Source organism: Ranitomeya variabilis, chromosome 1 (assembly GCF_051348905.1).
Source record: "Ranitomeya variabilis isolate aRanVar5 chromosome 1, aRanVar5.hap1, whole genome shotgun sequence".
Taxonomy (NCBI): Eukaryota; Metazoa; Chordata; class Amphibia; order Anura; family Dendrobatidae; genus Ranitomeya; species Ranitomeya variabilis.
Window position 1 is genome coordinate 817,053,028 of NC_135232.1, and position 19,542 is coordinate 817,072,569.

Genomic DNA, 19,542 nt, shown 5'->3' on the forward strand with positions numbered 1-19,542 from the left:
GGGCCGCGCTTAGTAACCCAATGTTTACACCCTAGTTACCAGCGTAAATGTAAAAAAAAACAAACACTACATACTCACCATCTGATGTCCGTCAGGTCCCTTGCCGTCCGCTTCCTGCTCTGAGTGCCGCCGTACAGTGAGAGCGCAGCACAGCAGTGACGTCACCGCTGCACTCTGCTCTCACTGTACGGCGGCTCAGTCAGAGCAGGAAGCAGACGGCAAGGGACCTGACGGACATCAGATGGTGAGTATGTACTGTTTGTTTTTTTTGGTAACCAGGGTAAACATCGGGTTACTAAGCGTAACCCGATGTTTACCCTGGTTACCCGGGTGCTGCAGGGGGACTTCGGCATCGTTGAAGACAGTTTCAACGATGCCGAAGTCGTTCCCCTGATCGTTGGTCGCTGGAGAGAGCTGTCTGTGTGACAGCTCCCCAGCGACCACACAATGACTTACCAACGATCACGGCCAGGTCGTATCGCTGGTCGTGATCGTTGGTAAATCGCTATGTGAGACGGGGCCTTTAGACTGGACCTGGCTGTTCAGCTGGTTCATTTTTATTTGCTGAAGTGTGTCAGGTTGGTGCAACGGCAGACAAAACATCAGGTCCACCATGTATTGTAAAATATACTATAGTTGTTGCTGCTGCCTAGGCTATTTGTCATAACTAGTATAGGTGTGAGAGTATTGGTTCTGCAAAAAGTCAAGAGGGGTCTCCTGTTCAGCTGTGGGGTTGGCAGACATCCTCTCTGTGAAAGCTTTGCAAGGGAACACAGCTTATCCTGCTTTTTTAGTGAGGGTCTAAAAGCATGACTTTCCAATAGTCATCCCTTTGCTTGATGGAAAATATATGCCTTTTATCCCACAAGTATTTCACAAGACAGCTTGTACACACAACTGAGAGCTGTGTTGCTTCACTTTGCGCACCCCACTGCCATGTTTAGTTGTCAAGAGAGGCCGTACTGGGCCCCGGCCTTTGGGGAGGCCAACATGACTGGGTGACGTGGAAATGTAGTGAGCTGGCAGAGCAATAGGATAGATTAAGGGGTTAATAACACGTGATGGGAGGTGTGTAGATTAGGTCATGGGGAAAGAAGGGTTAGTGGTGGGGTTAAGGGGCCAGTATGAAAAGGTCAGCCATCTTAGTAGGGCAACAATTTTAGGCACCCACGTATTAGAACAAGAAGCTGTAAGGTACCTGTTAGTGATGGATGTGGAGACCTTGCTGCAAAGGCTGAGGGACGCAGCGGGCACCCAGGGCACGGAATGGCTGCAGGTATCGATCAGCGACCTGCTGCAGGGGATGGTGACCGGAGCTCCCCAGGCTCTCCCAGTTGGACGCAGGCCACGGAGGTCGAGGCCTCCGGCGTGCTTAAGTCCCTAGTTCACTCCCTGCGTCCAGCGCAGAAACAGGAGCCCCTCCGGGGACCCTCCAGTGAGTGATGCAGGCCACAGGCTGGAGGCATTGTGTTACAGAGCTGGGAGGAATCCGACTCGATGGCAGGGCCTACAACAGGGTGAGGAGTCGGCCTCCCTCTCATCTGAGAAAGCATGACAGGGGATGCCGGGATCAGGAGCGGCGGGCACCTGCACTGCAGTAGGGACTGCTCAGCGGAGGAGATCCCGGGATTCAAGGAGGCAGGGGCCTTACCTGGTGGCCCTTCAGCAATGGGAGCATTGCTGGCGGCAGCCGGCCAGCCCTGTCAGCAGCGTGTTGCCGGAAGCAGCGCAGGATAATGTTGGGCAGCGCAGCTCAGGCCCAGGTGAGGGGGCAGTGCACGTACCACCAGGAGGATGTGGGCAGAAGTCAGCTGCCTCGGTCAGCAGTTTAGGGGTCATATCACAGAACACATCTCCTTATAGGTAGCAGGATGCTAACCCCATACCCAGCGCAACAGTAGCCCTGAGGGTCCTTGCACAGGAGTTTTGCACAGCTTCTGAGGGGAGCTGGGGCCCTGTGGGACAGGGATACACAGGAGCTGCGGAATCGACAGCGGATCGGCTCAGGATAGGACCAGGACAGCTTCAACAGGATTCCGAATCTTCAGCTGCTGGGTTCACAGCACCCAGGCAGCTAGGTGAGAGTGATCATTTCTTTCCTTTCAACTCTTGCTTAGCTTACCCTGAGCTTAATAGTCAGGATGCATTTTCCGGGGGAGTTAGCGGGGGTATGGGGTTAATCTTACATAGCCTCAGAGATTTAGCTATGTTATAGGGGTCTGGGGGGGCTACAAGGAGGGGTGTCATCGTCAGCCATGCAGTTAGGGAATTCTAGGGCGGTCTTGGGGTCTGGGGGCTCACTGAGAATTTTTGGTGGTTATGATACCCTAGATAGGGTAAGGAGAGAGGATTCTAGGAGAGAGAATGAAGAAAAAAGGAGTTATTGTCTAATATCTAGAACTTTCTCCAGTTGGTTGCATGCGTTCACCATTTTGGCTAGTGTGATTGGGGAAAAGGCCTTTTTTTTGCTATATGGACGCGATAGGCGAGGCTTATTGGGTATACGGCGGTCAGGGCTGGTTAACATACGATGAGCAGTTCCATCAAAGGAAGGCTGTTCGGCCTAGTATTCGGTGGGATCATAAGGATATAGCTTTGTGGATGAGGGTGATGGTTCCGTCTAGGGTGGGTCAAAGTAGTAAGCATTTTCAAGGGGGACAGTCAGGATACTTGGTGGCAATGCAGAGCGGACTGTGTTTTTCATTTAATGAGGGGAAGTGCAAATTTGGGAGCAAGTGTAATTTTAAACATGAGTGTTCAGTATGTTGGGGCACACACGGAGCAGCAAAATGTTTCAAAGGGGGCAGACAGAAAGGGGCGATACCATTTAAAAAAGAGGAGACGCCGATTCAGCTGGACATGATGGAGGGACAGCTAAATAGGTATCCTAATGCAGCAGTGGCGGTATTGTTAAGAGATTGTTTTAGGGATGGTTATAAAATCTTGTTTGTTGAACAGGAAGTTCGGTTATCCAAGAAAAATTTAAAGTCAGTGTTGCAGTTTCCGGAGGTGGTTTCTGATAAGTTACAGAAAGAAGTTGCTTTGAGTGGGATGGCGGGCCCGTTTGCAGTGGCTCCCCTCGGTAATTTGAGGGTATCACCACTTGGAGTGTATCTGAAGAAAGAGCCCAATAAATTCAGGCTTATTCATCATTTATCTTTTCCTAAAGTATAGTCGATGAATGACAGGATCGATCCTCAATGGTGCTCAGTGTTGAACACGTTGTTCGATGCGGCTATGGATTGGGTGCGGTGCATCCTGATAGCATGCATTTGATGGACTGTTTTTGGGAAGGAGGATTTTTGTTGATCGCTGTCTTCCCATAGGTTGTTTGCTTTTGTACGCTTATTTAGAAAAGTTTAGTACTTTTTTGGAATGAGTTGATGTGTCGGGTTTGAATTCTTGTATTCATTACCTAGACAATTCCTTTATCGGTTTGGCTTAGGCCTCTGATTGTTTGATATTATTGCATACAATGGAGAGTGTGCCAAACAGATTTGGGGTTCCATTGGCGGATGAGAAGATAGTGGGGCCGCAACTTCATTGAGTTTTAAGGGAATAGAGATCGATATGGCGATGGAGTGTAGATTACTTGAGGACAAGATAATTGCTTTGTGGAAGGAGATTAGAAGAGTGGGGAGTTCACGAAAAGTAACGTTACGTGATCTACAATCTTTGTTAGGCTAGCTGAATTTTTCTTGCAGGATCATGCCGATGGGGCATGCTTTTTGTCGGTGGTTATCTTTGGCGATAGTAGGGGTGAAATCCCCTGTACATTTTATAAGACTAAAAAAAGAATTGCGGGAAGACTTGAAGGTGTTGGCGCTCTTTCTAGAAGAGTACAACGGCAGAGTGCCTGTTTGTTATGCAATCCCCACATGTATTCAAGCTGTTCAGAAGCCGCAAATCATGGAGCTACGTTGACACAAACTAAATCTCCAAGCACGCCGAAAAACTCATTGACAACCCAAGCATGCTCGGAGAAAGTCAAGTAAAGAGCATACTCGCTCATCACTAATTGCAACACTTGTTTTTGGGGGGGCTTAAAATTTTATTTATGGATTGTGTCTGAGGTTAGGTTGGTTGTGTTTAATCCCATTGCTGATGCTCTTTCTCATTTACAGTGGGATCGGCTTCGGGAGTTGGCACCTTGAGTGGATTCATTGGGCCTGGAATGTCCAGCGGAATTGTGGAACCTGACCTGTGGTCCATAAGGGATGTTTTCTAGGTCACTGCTGAATAGGTCATGGGACCAGTATGGTCAGGCGTGGAGCAGGTGGGAAGTTTGGAGGGCATCGTTAGAGGACGAAATGGAGGACGAGAGTAGACTATTGTTGCTGGTGAGCCATTGATAGGAGCCGGGTTGGTCTGTGGCAAAGGTGAATGTTTTTTGCGGGCCTATCTTTTGGTTTTAAGGTCAGAGGCCTTAGAGAAGAGACTAAATCATTTTTGGTGCTTCAAGTGGTAAGGGGCTGGAGAAAAGGGTGGAAGACAATGGATGATGATGGGGAAACAAGTATTTAGTCAACCACAAATTGGGCAAGTTCTCCCACTTAAAAAGATGAGAGAGGCTTGGAGTTGACAGCATAGGTAGACCACAACTATGAGAGTCAAAATGAGAAAACAAATCCAGAAAATCACCTTGTCTGATTTGGCAAGATTTATTTTGCAAATTATGGTGGAAAATAAGCATTTGGCCTTCTTCTTTAAGAGGCTACTCTGTCCTCCACTCATTACCTGTAGTAATGGTACCTTTGAACTTGTTATCAGTATAAAAGACTCCTGTCCACAACCTCAAACAGTCACACTCCAAACTCCACTATGGTGAAGACCAAAGAGCTGTTGAAGGACACCAGAAGCAAAATTGCAGCCCTGCACCAAGCTGGGAAGACTGAATCTGCAATAGGCAAGCAGCTTGGCGTGATGAAATCAACTGTGGGAGCAATAATAATAAAATGGAAGTTATACAAGACCCCTTCTTAAGCCAGTACATGTCTGGGCCCATCTGAAGTTCTCTAGAGAGCATTTGGATTATCCAGAGGAGCATTGGGAAAATGTCATACGGTCTGATGAAACCAAAGTAGAACTGTTTGGTAGAAACAAAACTCATAGTGTTTGGAGTAGACAGAATGCTGAGTTGCATCCAAAGAACACCATACCTACTGTGAAGCATTGGGGTGGCAACATCATGCTTTGAGGCCTTTTTTCTTCAAAGGGACCAGGACGACTGATCCGTGTACATGAAAGAATGAATGGGGCCACGTATTGTGAGACTTTGAGTGTAAACCTCCTTTCATCAGCAAGGGCATTGATGATGAAACGTGGATGGGTCTTTCAGCATGATAATGATCCCAAGCACAACGCCAGGGCAATGAAGAAGTGGCTTTGTAAGAAGCATATGAAGGTCCTGGATTGGTCTAGCCAGTCTCTAAATCTCTACCTTATAGAAAACCTTTGGAGGGAGATGAACATCCGTGTTGCCCAGCGACAGGCCCAAAACATCACTACTCCAGAGGAGATCTGCATGGAGGAATGAGCCAACATACCACCAACAGTTCACCTATACTAAAAAAAAAGGCTTAAAGGGAACCTATCACCCCGTTTTTTAAAGATTAGTTAAAAATAGTGTGAAATAGGGGCAGAGCTGGGCTTTACATTAGTGCCTTTTTGTTGCCTTTATTCCCCCGTTAGGCTGCCGAAATACCTTTGTGAAGTGTCCGTTTTGTCCTGTCACTCAAGTTGGTCAGGTCGGATGGGCGTGGTTAAATAGCGGTTCCTCCCCCACCTCTTGCGTTTCTCTGCTAAGTTTAGTACCGCCGTTGGCGTTGTGTTTAGCGCCTGCGTAGTTACTTCTAATTTGGCGCCTGCGTATTATGCTTTGCCCAACTGTGGGCATAGCATAATTTACATCACTGCGCATGCGCGGGTCGTAACTTTAGCCTTGGTGCCCCGGAAGTGATCATATGGGCATAGTGTTTATCTGGATGCCGGTAAATTTTTCTCAGCCCGAACTGCGAGCGTAAGTTTGGTGCCAAAATCGCTCGCCTGCCTATCGTTCTATCTATCGTTCTTTCTATCAAACTATCTATCGTTCAATCTATCTATCGATCTTTCTATCTATCGTTCTTTCTATCTATTCTCTATCTTATCTATTATCTATCTATCGTTCTTTCTATAAATTATCTATCTTATCTATTATCTATCGTTCTTTTTATGTATCTATCTATTATCTATTTTTCTATATATCCTTTCTATCTATCTATTATCTATATTTCTTTCTCTCTATTATCTATATATCGTTCTTTCTATCTATCTATTGATCTTTCTATTATCTGTCGTTCTTTCTATCTATCTATTATATAACTATCGTTCTTTATATCTATCTATCTATTGATCTTTCTATCTATCTATTTTCTATCTATCGTTCTTTTTATCTATCTATTATCTATCTATCTATTATCTATCGTTATTTCTATATATCTATAATCTATGTATCTATCGTTCTGTCTATCTATCTATCTATTGTTATTTCTATCTATCATTCTTTCTATCTATTAGCTATCGTTCTTTCCATCTACCTATCTATTAGCTATTGTTCTTTCTATGTATTGATCGATCGATCGATCTTTCTATCTATCTATCGATCTTTCTATCTATATATTATCTATCGTTCTTTCTCTCTATCTATCTATTTATTATCTATCTATCGTTCTTTCTATCTATTTATAGATCTTTCTATCTATCTATTATCTATTGTTATTTTTATCTATATATTATCTTTCTTTCCTTCTTTCTATCTTTCTATCTATTATCTATCTATCATCTATCTATCTATCATTATTTCTATCTATCGATCTTTCTATCTATTGTTCTTTCTATCTATCTATCGTTATTTCTATCTATCTATTATTTATCTATCTATTACCTATCTATTTATTAGCTATCTATCGTTCTTTCTAACTATCTATCGATCTTTCTATCTATTATCTATTGTGTTATCTATCTATTTTTTATCTATCGTTCTTTCTATCTATCTATCTATCTCTATCTATTATCTATCTATCGTTCTTTATATCTATTATCTATCTATCGTTATTTTTATCTATCTATCTATCAATCATCTATCTATCGTTCTTTCTATCTATATATCAATCATCTATCTATCGTTATTTCTATCTATGGTTCTATCTATCTATCTATCTATCTATTATCTATCTATCTATCTATCTATCTATCTATCTATCTATCTATCGTTAGTTATATCTATCTATATTGACCTTTCTATCTATTATCTATTTTTATATCGTTCTATCTATCTATCTTTCTGTCTATTATCTATCTATCTATTGATCTTTCTATCTATTATCTATCTATCGTTCTATCTATCTCTTATCTATCTATCGTTCTTTCTATCTATATATCTATCTATTAACTATATATCTATCTATTGATCTTTCTATCTATTATCTATCTATCGTTCTATGAATCTATCTATATATCTATCTATTATCTATCTATCTATAGTTCTTTTTATCTATATATTATCTATCTATCGTTCTGTCTATCTATCTATCTATCTATCTATCTATCTATCTATCTCTTTTCAGCTACCTATCCCATTCTATTGAACCCTTCTAACTTTCTTATTCCTTCTTTCTATCTATTTATCTAACTCATCTATCTAAGAGCAGATTACATACAACCGGCAACATAAACACTGTGACATACACCCAGCGATATACAACTTGTAACCTATCACATTTGACATGCAACATACGACTTTGAATATACTATGTGCGACATGCAACATGCGACGACAACATGCGACATACGATAACATGCGACACACAACATGCGACTACATGTCACATGCAACAACATGTGGCAACGTACAAGTACATGCGACATGCAACAACATGAAACTACATATCATATGCGTCAACATTCAACAACATGCGACATGCAACATGCGGCAACATGTGACTACATGCAACAACATGCATCAAGCAACATGTCACTACATGCGACCACATGCGGCATGCAACAACATGCAACATACAACAACATGCGACTACATGTCACATGACACAACATGCGATATGCAAGATCCGACTACATGCGAAATGCTGCAACATGCGAGTACATGCGACTACATGCGTATTGCAACAACATGCGACTACATGTCGCATGCAACTACATGTGGCAACATGCAATGACATGCAACAACATGCGACATGCAACAACATGCAGGTACATGCGACATGCAACATGAGAATACATGTGACATGCAACAACATGCGGAAACATGCAACGTGCCCCTACATGCAATCACATGCTCCATGCAACAACATGTGACCACATGAGACTACATGTGAAAATCTACATGCGAATAAATGAGACATACGACAGCATGCGACGTGCAAATACATCACACTAACTACATGCGACATGCAACCACATGCTACATGCTAAACCATCCGTCAGCATGCAAAATTCATAACCATGCGCCATGCGATAGCATGCTCGTTGCGACATGCGGCGACATGCAGCATGTAACATACACCATACACAACATACATACAATACATACATACAGACATACAGTACATACAACATAGATTACATACTCACCATCACTTGTCACTGTGATCCCCGAAGCCAGTGTCATCTATAAAAAAAATTAAAATAAAAAAATTAAAAATCCCTGTCCGCAGAAATCCTATGTAAACGAGTGTCCCACGACGATCTCCCGTGGAGAGCAGGAACATCTGCAGATGTGACTGCTCGCCAGGGGCTCCAGGAACACAATGAAAGTAGGAAAGTATCCTTCCACATTGTGTTACTCACAATGTATTCCTCCAACACTGTGACAAAATAGTCCCTGGCCTCACTTCTGCCAATGCTGTTCAGGCAGCTTTGCTACAAATTGAGACTAGGAAAAATGGTTGACCTCTTCAGTGATGCACTGCAGGAGACATTATCTCCTGTCATTGTGTCACTGAGGGTCCTATAGATCAGAGACATCACCCGATGTCACTGTGCTATAGGGCAGATCCTCGAGGGACACGCGTCACTTGTTGGACTACGGCGAACACAGGTAGTTTAAGGTTTGTTATTTTATTTTTTTTTAACAGGTCCAGAACTATGGTAAGTATGGTCAAATGAAGACTATTAAAACCTTTTTTTTGTAAAAATGTGTGTGTGTGTTATTAATCCATTACTATCATTGGATTACTAACGGATAGGTGTCTTATTGACGCCTCTCCGTTAGTAATCCGGCTTAATGTCACCTTACAATAGCAAGGTGACATTAACCCCTTATTACCCCATATCCCACCGCTACACGGGAGTGGGAAGATATAAAATATAGGGGGACCCCACGTCAATTTTTTTTGGGGGGTCACCCTATTTTTAGCGCCAGGAAAGGCTACGCAGACAGCTGTGGGCTGATATTCATAGCCTAGAGAGGGTCCATGGATATTGGCCCCCCCCGGCTACAAACGCAAACCAGTACGCAGCCGCCCCAGAAATGGCACATCTGTCAGATGCGCCAATTTCGGCACTTAGCCCCTCTCTTCCCACTCCCGTGTAGCGGTGGGATATGGGGTAATAAGGGGTTAATGTCACCTTGCTATTGTAAGGTGACATTAAGCCGGATTACTAACGGAGAGGCGTCAATAAGACACCTATCCGTTAGTAATCCAATGATAGTAATGGATTAATAACACACACACACATTTTTACAAAAAAAAGGTTTTAATATTCTTCATTTGACCATACTTACCATAGTTCTGGACCTGTTAAAAAAAAATAAAATAACAAACCTTAAACTACCTGTGTTCGCCGTAGTCCAACAAGTGACGCGTGTCCCTCGAGGATCTGCCCTATAGCACAGTGACATCGGGTGATGTCTCTGATCTATAGGACCCTCAGTGACACAATGACAGGAGATAATGTCTCCTGCAGTGCATCACTGAAGAGGTCAACCATTTTTCCTAGTCTCAATTTGTAGCAAAGCTGCCTGAACAGCATTGGCAGAAGTGAAGCCAGGGACTATTTTGTCACAGTGTTGGAGGAATACATTGTGAGTAACACAATGTGGAAGGATACTTGCCTACCTTCATTGTGTTCCTGGAGCCCCTGGCGAGCAGTCACATCTGCAGATGTTCCTGCTCTCCACGGGAGATCGTCATGGGACACTCGTTTACATAGGATTTCTGCGGACAGGGATTTTTAATTTTTTTATTTTAATTTTTTTTATAGATGACACTGGCTTCGGGGATCACAGTGACAAGTGATGGTGAGTATGTAATCTATGTTGTATGTACTGTATGTCTGTATGTATGTATTGTATGTATGTTGTGTATGGTGTATGTTACATGCTGCATGTCGCCGCATGTCGCAACGAGCATGCTATCGCATGGCGCATGGTTATGAATTTTGCATGCTGACGGATGGTTTAGCATGTAGCATGTGGTTGCATGTCGCATGTAGTTAGTGTGATGTATTTGCACGTCGCATGCTGTCGTATGTCTCATTTATTCGCATGTAGATTTTCACATGTAGTCTCATGTGGTCACATGTTGTTGCATGGAGCATGTGATTGCATGTAGGGGCACGTTGCATGTTTCCGCATGTTGTTGCATGTCACATGTATTCTCATGTTGCATGTCGCATGTACCTGCATGTTGTTGCATGTCGCATGTTGTTGCATGTCAATGCATGTTGCCGCATGTGACATGTAGTCGCATGTTGTTGCATGTACTTGCATGTTGCCGCATGTAGTTACATGCGACATGTAGTCGCATGTTGTTGCAATACGCATGTAGTCGCATGTACTCGCATGTTGCAGCATTTCGCATGTAGTCGCATCTTGCATGTCGCATGTTGTGTGTCGCATGTTATCGTATGTCGCATGTTGTCGTCGCACGTTGCATGTCGCACATAGTATGTTCAAAGTCGTATGTTGCATGTCAAATGTGATAGGTTACAAGTTGTATATCGCTGGGTGTATGTCACAGTGTTTATGATGCCGGTTGTATGTTGTATGTAATCTGCTCTTAGATAGATGAGTTAGATAAATAGATAGAAAGAAGGAATAAGAAAGTTAGAAGGGTTCGATAGAATGGGATAGGTAGCTGAAAAGAGATAGATAGATAGATAGATAGATAGATAGATAGATAGATAGATAGACAGAACGATAGATTATCTATAGTTCTTTTTATCTATATATTATCTATCTATCGTTCTATGAATCTATCTATATATCTATCTATTATCTATCTATCATAGTTCTTTTTATCTATATATTGATAGATAGTAGATAGATATATAGATAGATAAATAGAACGATAGATAGATAATAGATAGATAGAAAGATCAATAGATAGATATATAGATAATAGATAGATACAGGTCCTTCTCAAAAAATTAGCATATAGTGTTAAATTTCATTATTTACCATAATGTAGTGATTACAATTAAACTTTCATATATTATAGATTTATTATCCACCAACTGAAATTTGTCAGGTCTTTTATTGTTTTAATACTGATGATTTTGGCATACAACTCCTGATAACCCAAAAAACCTGTCTCAATAAAATAGCAAATTTCACCCGTCCAATCAAATAAAAGTGTTTTTTAATAACAAACAAAAAAACCATCAAATAATAATGTTCAGTTATGCACTCAATACTTGGTCGGGAATCCTTTGGCAGAAATGACTGCTTCAATGCGGCGTGGCATGGAGGCAATCAGCCTGTGACACTGCTGAGATGTTATGGAGGCCCAGGATGCTTCAATAGCGGCCTTAAGCTCATCCAGAGTGTTGGGTCTTGCGTCTCTCAACTTTCTCTTCACAATATCCCACAGATTCTCTATGGGGTTCAGGTCAGGAGAGTTGGCAGGCCAATTGAGCACAGTAATACCATGGTCAGTAAACCATTTACCAGTGGTTTTGGCACTGTGAGCAGGTGCCAGGTCGTGCTGAAAAATGAAATCTTCATCTCCATAAAGCATTTCAGCCGATGGAAGCATGAAGTGCTCCAAAATCTCCTGATAGCTAGCTGCATTGACCCTGCCCTTGATGAAACACAGTGGACCAACACCAGCAGCTGACATGGCACCCCACACCATCACTGACTGTGGGTACTTGACACTGGACTTCAGGCATTTTGGCATTTCCTTCTCCCCAGTCTTCCTCCAGACTCTGGCACCTTGATTTCCGAATGACATGCAAAATTTGCTTTCATCAGAAAAAAGTACTTGGGACCACTTAGCAACAGTCCAGTGCTGCTTCTCTGTAGCCCAGGTCAGGCGCTTCTGCTGCTGTTTATGGTTCAAAAGTGGCTTTACCTGGGGAATGCGGCACCTGTAGCCCATTTCCTTCCACACCAGACTCAGTCCACTGCTTCCTCAGGTTCCCCAAGGTCTGGAATCGGTCCTTCTCCACAATCCTCCTCAGGGTCCGGTCACCTCTTCTCGTTGTACAGCGTTTTCTGCCACATTTTTGCCTTCCAACAGACTTACCATTGAGGTGCCTTGATACAGCACTCTGGGAACAGCCTATTTGTTGAGAAATTTCTTTCTGGGTCTTACCCTCTTGCTTGAGGGTGTCAATGAAGGCCTTCTTGACATCTGTCAGGTCGCTAGTCTTACCCATGATGGGGGTTTTGAGTAATGAACCAGGCAGGGAGTTTTTAAAAGCCTCAGGTATCTTTTGCATGTGTTTAGAGTTAATTAGTTGATTCAGAAGATTAGGGTAATAGGTTGTTTAGAGAACCTTTTCTTGATATGCTAATTTATTGAGACAGGTTTTTTGGGTTATCAGGAGTTGTATGCCAAAATCATCAGTATTAAAACAATAAAAGACCTGACAAATTTCAGTTGGTGGATAATGAATCTATAGTATATGAAAGTTTAATTGTAATCATTACATTATGGTAAATAATGAAATTTAACACTATATGCTAATTTTTTGAGAAGGACCTGTATATAGATAGAAAGAACGATAGATAGATAAGAGATAGATAGAACGATCAATAGATAATAGATAGAAAGATCAATAGATAAATAGATAATAGACAGAAAGATAGATAGATAGAACGATAGAAAAATAGATAATAGATAGAAAGGTAAATATAGATAGATATAACTAACGATAGATAGATAGATAATAGATAGATAGATAAATAGATAGATAGAACCATAGATAGAAATAACGATAGATAGATAGATGATTGATATATAGATAGAAAGAACGATAGATAGATAAAAAGAATGATAGATAGATAATAGATATAAAGAACGATAGATAGATAATAGATAGAGATAGATAGATAGATAGATAGATAGATAGAAGGAACGATAGATAAAAAATAGATAGATAACACAATAGATAATAGATAGAAAGATCGATAGATAGCTAATAAATAGATAGGTAATAGATAGATAAATAATAGATAGATAGAAATAACAATAGATAGATAGATCGATAGATTGAAATAATGATAGATAGATAGATAGATAGATAGATAGATAGATAGATAGATAGATAGATAACACTGGTCAAAAGCATTTTTGGTGCCAAAGATATTTCATCGAATTTAGGGTATTTTTGGGGTGCTGATTCTGAATATGTCATCAGTTTTGCCAGATTGGCTCAAGTTTTTGAGATTTTTGGTATCTTATTTATAGCACTTGTTGGTAAATGCGACGCATCATCTCATTAATTTCTTTGGATTAGTACTTGAACTGAGCAGTTCTCAATATAGTTTTGTGTTAATTAGTGTTCTAAAAGTTTGTTCATAGCTTGATTTTTGCACTAACTTTATGTTGTTGTCTGTTTTCCAGTGAAAAGCATGAACTCATCAAGAAGAAGTTGTCTTAATGATCCAGACTCATTCTGTTACATTTGTGGTGAATACACACTGCCAAAACATAGAAGAAACACAACAGACTTCGTAAAAAAAGTGTATTTTGCCTATTTTGGGGTTATGCTTGGGGACCAAGACAAGTTTTGGGCACCACACATAGTGTGCAAAGCATGTATCGAATTATTACGAAAATGGAGCAAAGGACAAAGAAAAAGCTTCAAATTTGGTGTTCCAATGGTGTGGAGAGAGCCAAAAAATCATCATGATGACTGTTATTTATGGTAAACACAGGTACAGGCACATCTTCACAATGAGGGACAGGCCTTCTTGCAGATTCCATGTTACTCCCATTTTCGTTTCTTATGCTTATTGAATCCTTGCACTTGCACTGCACAGAAATAACAGTCATCATGATGATTTTTTGGCTCTCTCCACACCATTGGAACACCAAATTTGAAGCTTTTTCTTTGTCCTTTGCTCCATTTTCGTAATAATTCGATACATGCTTTGCACACTATGTGTGGTGCCCAAAACTTGTCTTGGTCCCCAAGCATAACCCCAAAATAGGCAAAATACACTTTTTTTACGAAGTCTGTTATGTTTCTTCTATGTTTTGGCAGTGTGTATTCACCACAAATGTAACAGGATGAGTCTGGATCGTTAAGACAACTTCTTCTTGATGAGTTCATGCTTTTCACTGGAAAACAGACAACAACATAAAGTTAGTGCAAAAATCAAGCTATGAACAAACTTTTAGAACACTAATTAACACACAACTATATTGAGAACTGCTCAGTTCAAGTACTAATCCAAAGAAATTAACGAGATGATGCGTCGCATTTACCAACAAGTGCTATAAATAAGATACCAAAAATCTCAAAAACTTGAGCCAATCTGGCAAAACTGATGACATATTCAGAATCAGCACCCCAAAAATACCCTAAATTCATTAAAATATTTTGGACACCAGAAAAAAAAAAATTTTTTGTTGACCTGTGTAATAGATAGAAAGATAGAAAGAAGGAAAGAAAGATAATATATAGATAAAAATAACGATAGATAATAGATAGATAGAAAGATCTATAAATAGATAGATAGAAAGAACGATAGATAGATAATAAATAGATAGATAGAGAGAAAGAACGATAGATAATATATAGATAGAAAGATCGATAGATAGATAGAAAGATCAATCGATCGATAGATAGAAAGAACAATAGCTAATAGATAGGTAGATGGAAAGAATGATAGCTAATAGATAGAAAGAACGATAGATAGAAATAACAATAGATAGATAGATAGATAGATAGATAGATAGACAGAACGATAGATACATAGATTATAGATATATAGAAATAACGATAGATAATAGATAGAAAAAACGATAGATAGATAGATAGATAGATAGATAGATAGATGATCGATAGATAGAAAGATAGAAGTAACAACAGATAGGTAATAGATAGAAAGATCGATCGATATATAGATAGATAGAAAGAACGATAGATAGAAATATCTATAGATAGAAAGAACAATAGATAGATAGATAATAGATAGATAAAAAGAACGATAGATAGAAAATAAATAGATTGAAAGATCAATAGATAGATAGATATAAAGAACGATAGTTATATAATAGATAGATAGAAAGAACGACATATAATAGATAGAAAGATCAATAGATAGATAGAAAGAACGATATATAGATAATAGATAGAGAGAAAGAAAGATAGATAATAGATAGATAGATAGAAAGAAGGATATATAGGAAAATAGATAATAGATAGATACATAAAAAGAACGATAGATAATAGATAAGATAGATAATTGATAGAAAGAACGATAGATAGATAATAGATAGATAGAGAATAGATAGAAAGAACGATAGATAGAAAGATCGATAGATAGATTGAACGATAGATAGTTTGATAGAAAGAACGATAGATAGAACGATAGGCAGGCGAGCGATTTTGGCACCAAACTTACGCTCGCAGTTCGGGCTGGGAAAAATTTACCGGCATCCAGATAAACACTATGCCCATATGATCACTTCCGGGGCACCAAGGCTAAAGTTACGACCCGCGCATGCGCAGTGATGTAAATTATGCTATGCCCACAGTTGGGCAAAACATAATGCGCAGGCGCCGGAGGCAAATTCACTGCGCAACTGCTAAGAAAAAGCGCGATCTGTGCCATTCACAGATCGCGTTTACGAAAGACACGCCGAGAAGCTGGGGGGAGGAACCGCTATTTAACCACGCCCATCCGACCTGACCAACTTGAGTGACAGGACAAAACGGACACTTCACAAAGGTATTTCGGCAGCCTAACGGGGGAATAAAGGCAACAAAAAGACACTAATGTAAAGCCCAGCTCTGCCCCTATTTCACACTATTTTTAACTAATCTTTAAAAAACGGGGTGATAGGTTCCCTTTAAATAGTGGCACTTCCCACAGCAATATATAAACCAATCTGAGAAAAATGGAAGCAAACGCCAATCTAAAATTTAAACACTTTATTATTAAACAATTTTAATACAAGTACAAAAGTTAAAAAATGAAGATACTAGTGCCCAATATAGCTGCCCAGCTGGGTAATGCACCCCTGATGTATCCTAAATATCCCCGTTAGTTAGCGCCCACTTGGCTAAACATCACATATATCTCATATATACTAAGGGCTGTTGTATTTATGTTTCCCCAAAATTGCTTCTATTCAAAGTGGCTTATCCAAGCCTACATGTTATTAAGGAGACCATGAGAAACGTTATAAATGACGCCAATAATATATATAAAAATAATTGCTAATAAACTAATACCACATAATAAAGTGCTTAGTGCTAATAAACGATCTGTCATGAGTCATATATGATAATTAGGGCAAAATATACCTCAGTATGATTTTAAGTACAGCAGACACAGATCAATCTATACAAAAATTAATATAATCCCAATGTAGCGGGCATAGATGAAGACTACATACACTCAGTAAGTTGGAGCATGTATATATAGTATGGCAGTATTAGCAGCAACCAAAAATGGACAAAAGGAGATCAATCTAAATAAACATAAGGATAAAGGGGTATACGACCTAGTTTAGCAGCGTGGGTCCCCGACGCGCGTTTCGCGTTCCGCTTCTTCCTGGGGGGTTTAACCAGGGGGACAGAGCAGTCAACAGCAGTAATAAGTCAATGACCACTTCTGCCAATCACACTGCATTATTTTCAGCACTAATATTAAATGATAGAGGTTGGCACGTTGTCTGCCATACATCACTACCTTTTAACTTTTTGCTTAGATTGACAGAGGAGACCAGCATGAGTAGTAAAGAGAAGGGAACATTGTACTTGGAACCCTGGGTGGTACTAATAAAGGGGAAAACTGGATATTGGCAGTGTAGAGGAAAACTGGCTGGCACTGCTATACTTGTTTTTTTTATAAGAGTATGTGCACACAGTATCTTTCACATTCCGGTATACCAGCATTGTTTTTAAAGCAGAAAGGAAAACTGATTTTCCTGAAGTTTCTTGTTTAAAAGTTTTTGGAGACAGATTTTCATTTGCTTTAATTTAACATATAACATAGTGGTGACTTCCAAGCGAAAGCCGCATAAAGAATTAACCGGTCAGTTCTTTTAGCTGAATCACTGCTTTCAAAGCCTAAAGCAGTTAAAAAAAAATGTTTAAAAAGTCCTAGAACACACGCACAGCAAGTCATTTTGACATTACTGTATATATGTTCTTTATTTTTAACGCTTTTTCATGTGGCTTACAAGCTAAAAAAGACGTTGTGTACATATTCCTTTATAGAAGCCTTGATAGTCCTGCGAGCAGTGTATAGAACTTTTAATTGTGCATGATATGGCTGCATTAATTTTAATGCTTTTTCATGTGGGTTACAAGCTAAAAACGACGTTGTGTACATATTCCTTTATAGATGCCTTGATCGTCCTATGAGCAGTGTATAGAACTTTTAATTGTGCATGATATGGCTGCATTAATTTTAACGCTTTTTCAGGTGGGTTCCCGGAAAAACACATTGTGTACCCATTCCTTCATAGATGCCTTGATGGTCCTAGCATTGTATAGAACTTTTAATTCTGCTCGGTATGGCTGCATTTTTTTAATACTGTGCAAAATTATATAATGCTTATAGCGGCGCACAGCGGTGATATGACCTTTGGGTATGGTATTGCATTTTTACATGGTGAATGTATAGCAGTATTATACGGGAGTTGCATAATTCTATTTCAGTACTGAATTATATAGGCACAGAAATTTGTGTATTTTTTTCTAAATAAATAGACATTGCTATAGTTATAATGACATGGGGGGACTAAGATCGCTATTATATTTTTTTTCTTGTTCAAAATATAGCCACTAACATTACCAATGTCTATTAGTGACTAAAATACAAGCTAAAGTGACCATTATATTTTTTTACAATGTTTAGCTACATTTATGACAAAGAATCAACTTAACGCAAAAAAATCCAGCTAGGTCATAAACTGTATATATAACTGCACATTTTAAAAAAAAACAAGCTGTCACTTTAAATCCAAGAAAGTCTGACTGCTGAAAACATAACGCCCATCATATTATCAGCCATGTGCACAATGCTGAAATAATATACTGCAACACAACCGCTTTCACCAGCTGACATGATTCACTTAATGTGCTTTTTTTTTTTATAGAATTTGGGTGGTATAAACAAAACAGAAAAATGGGCACAACGTCAAATTTACAGCCAGAGGAAAAGACGTTACTGTAGATCCTTAATTGAAAAATAATAACAGGCAGATAATTCACAAAGGTCTCCCCTGTTGTTATCCTCTGCAGTGTCCTACACATGTTTGTGAAGCTTGTCAGCACCACTGCACTATATAGCATGTGTAGGAATACAAATAGCAGGCATTTCCAAATCCTATAACGTGACACATTCCGGCATGGCTGCTGCCCTAAAACACCTTGGTGTCTGCATCTTCAATGAATTGAAAGTTGTCTGCAGCATCCCCAGACAACATGCAAGGTGAGAGGTCCAGCAATGCAGCATCCCACCCACTATGCCTCACAGTGGACACATGGTGAGCACTTAGCAGCACCCTCAGCTCCTTGGGGACTCACCTCAAATGTAGGAGACCCACCCTTGTCTCTCAATGTGCAGCCCAGAAGCTCTGCAAAAAACTTTGCCATATACAATCAGTGTATCTGACCAGCAGATATTGCAGTACAATTCTAATAAAAGGCTTAATATCCAGAGAGTTATCCAGGAAAATGTTTTTTTTAGCATTTGGGTTTCCACATTTCCAAATCTTCCATCCAGCCTTGGCTGGTGATGATGTGAGGGTGCATCTCCAAGGAATGTCTCTGGTCCAGCATTGTCAGGCTCTTGGATAGACACACAGGGACATGAAAGGAGAAATCACCAGCACTGTCTAGGCTTTTGATGTCTGCTCCTAGCCTTTCCAGCTGAATGTCACTATTACCATAGTAAAAAAGAGAAGGGCCCTGCCGAGGGGGTAGAGAGAGGGACAACACTGCGGCACCCAGAAGAAACACTGCCTCAAACTCTTTGGCTACAGGGATTTGTGACTTTGGCAGCAGATCTTGTGACTTGTGCCGCAGCCTTGTGGAGCTTATTACACGGCTTTATGTCTGGCCAAGTCA

At 40.2% G+C, this 19,542-nt stretch overlaps 1 protein-coding gene across 1 annotated transcript in view; it reads right to left on the reverse strand.

Moving 5' to 3' along the window:
* Positions 1 to 19,325, reverse strand: part of RASGEF1B (RasGEF domain family member 1B) — a 659,413-nt gene extending 640,088 nt beyond the window's left edge. Inside the window, exon 1 of the mRNA XM_077274616.1 lies at positions 19,000 to 19,325. Coding sequence (XP_077130731.1) covers positions 19,000 to 19,068 — 69 coding nt within the window. The 5' untranslated portion in view covers positions 19,069 to 19,325. The remainder of the gene's footprint in view (positions 1 to 18,999) is intronic.
* Between the last annotated feature and the right edge of the window lie 217 nt (positions 19,326 to 19,542).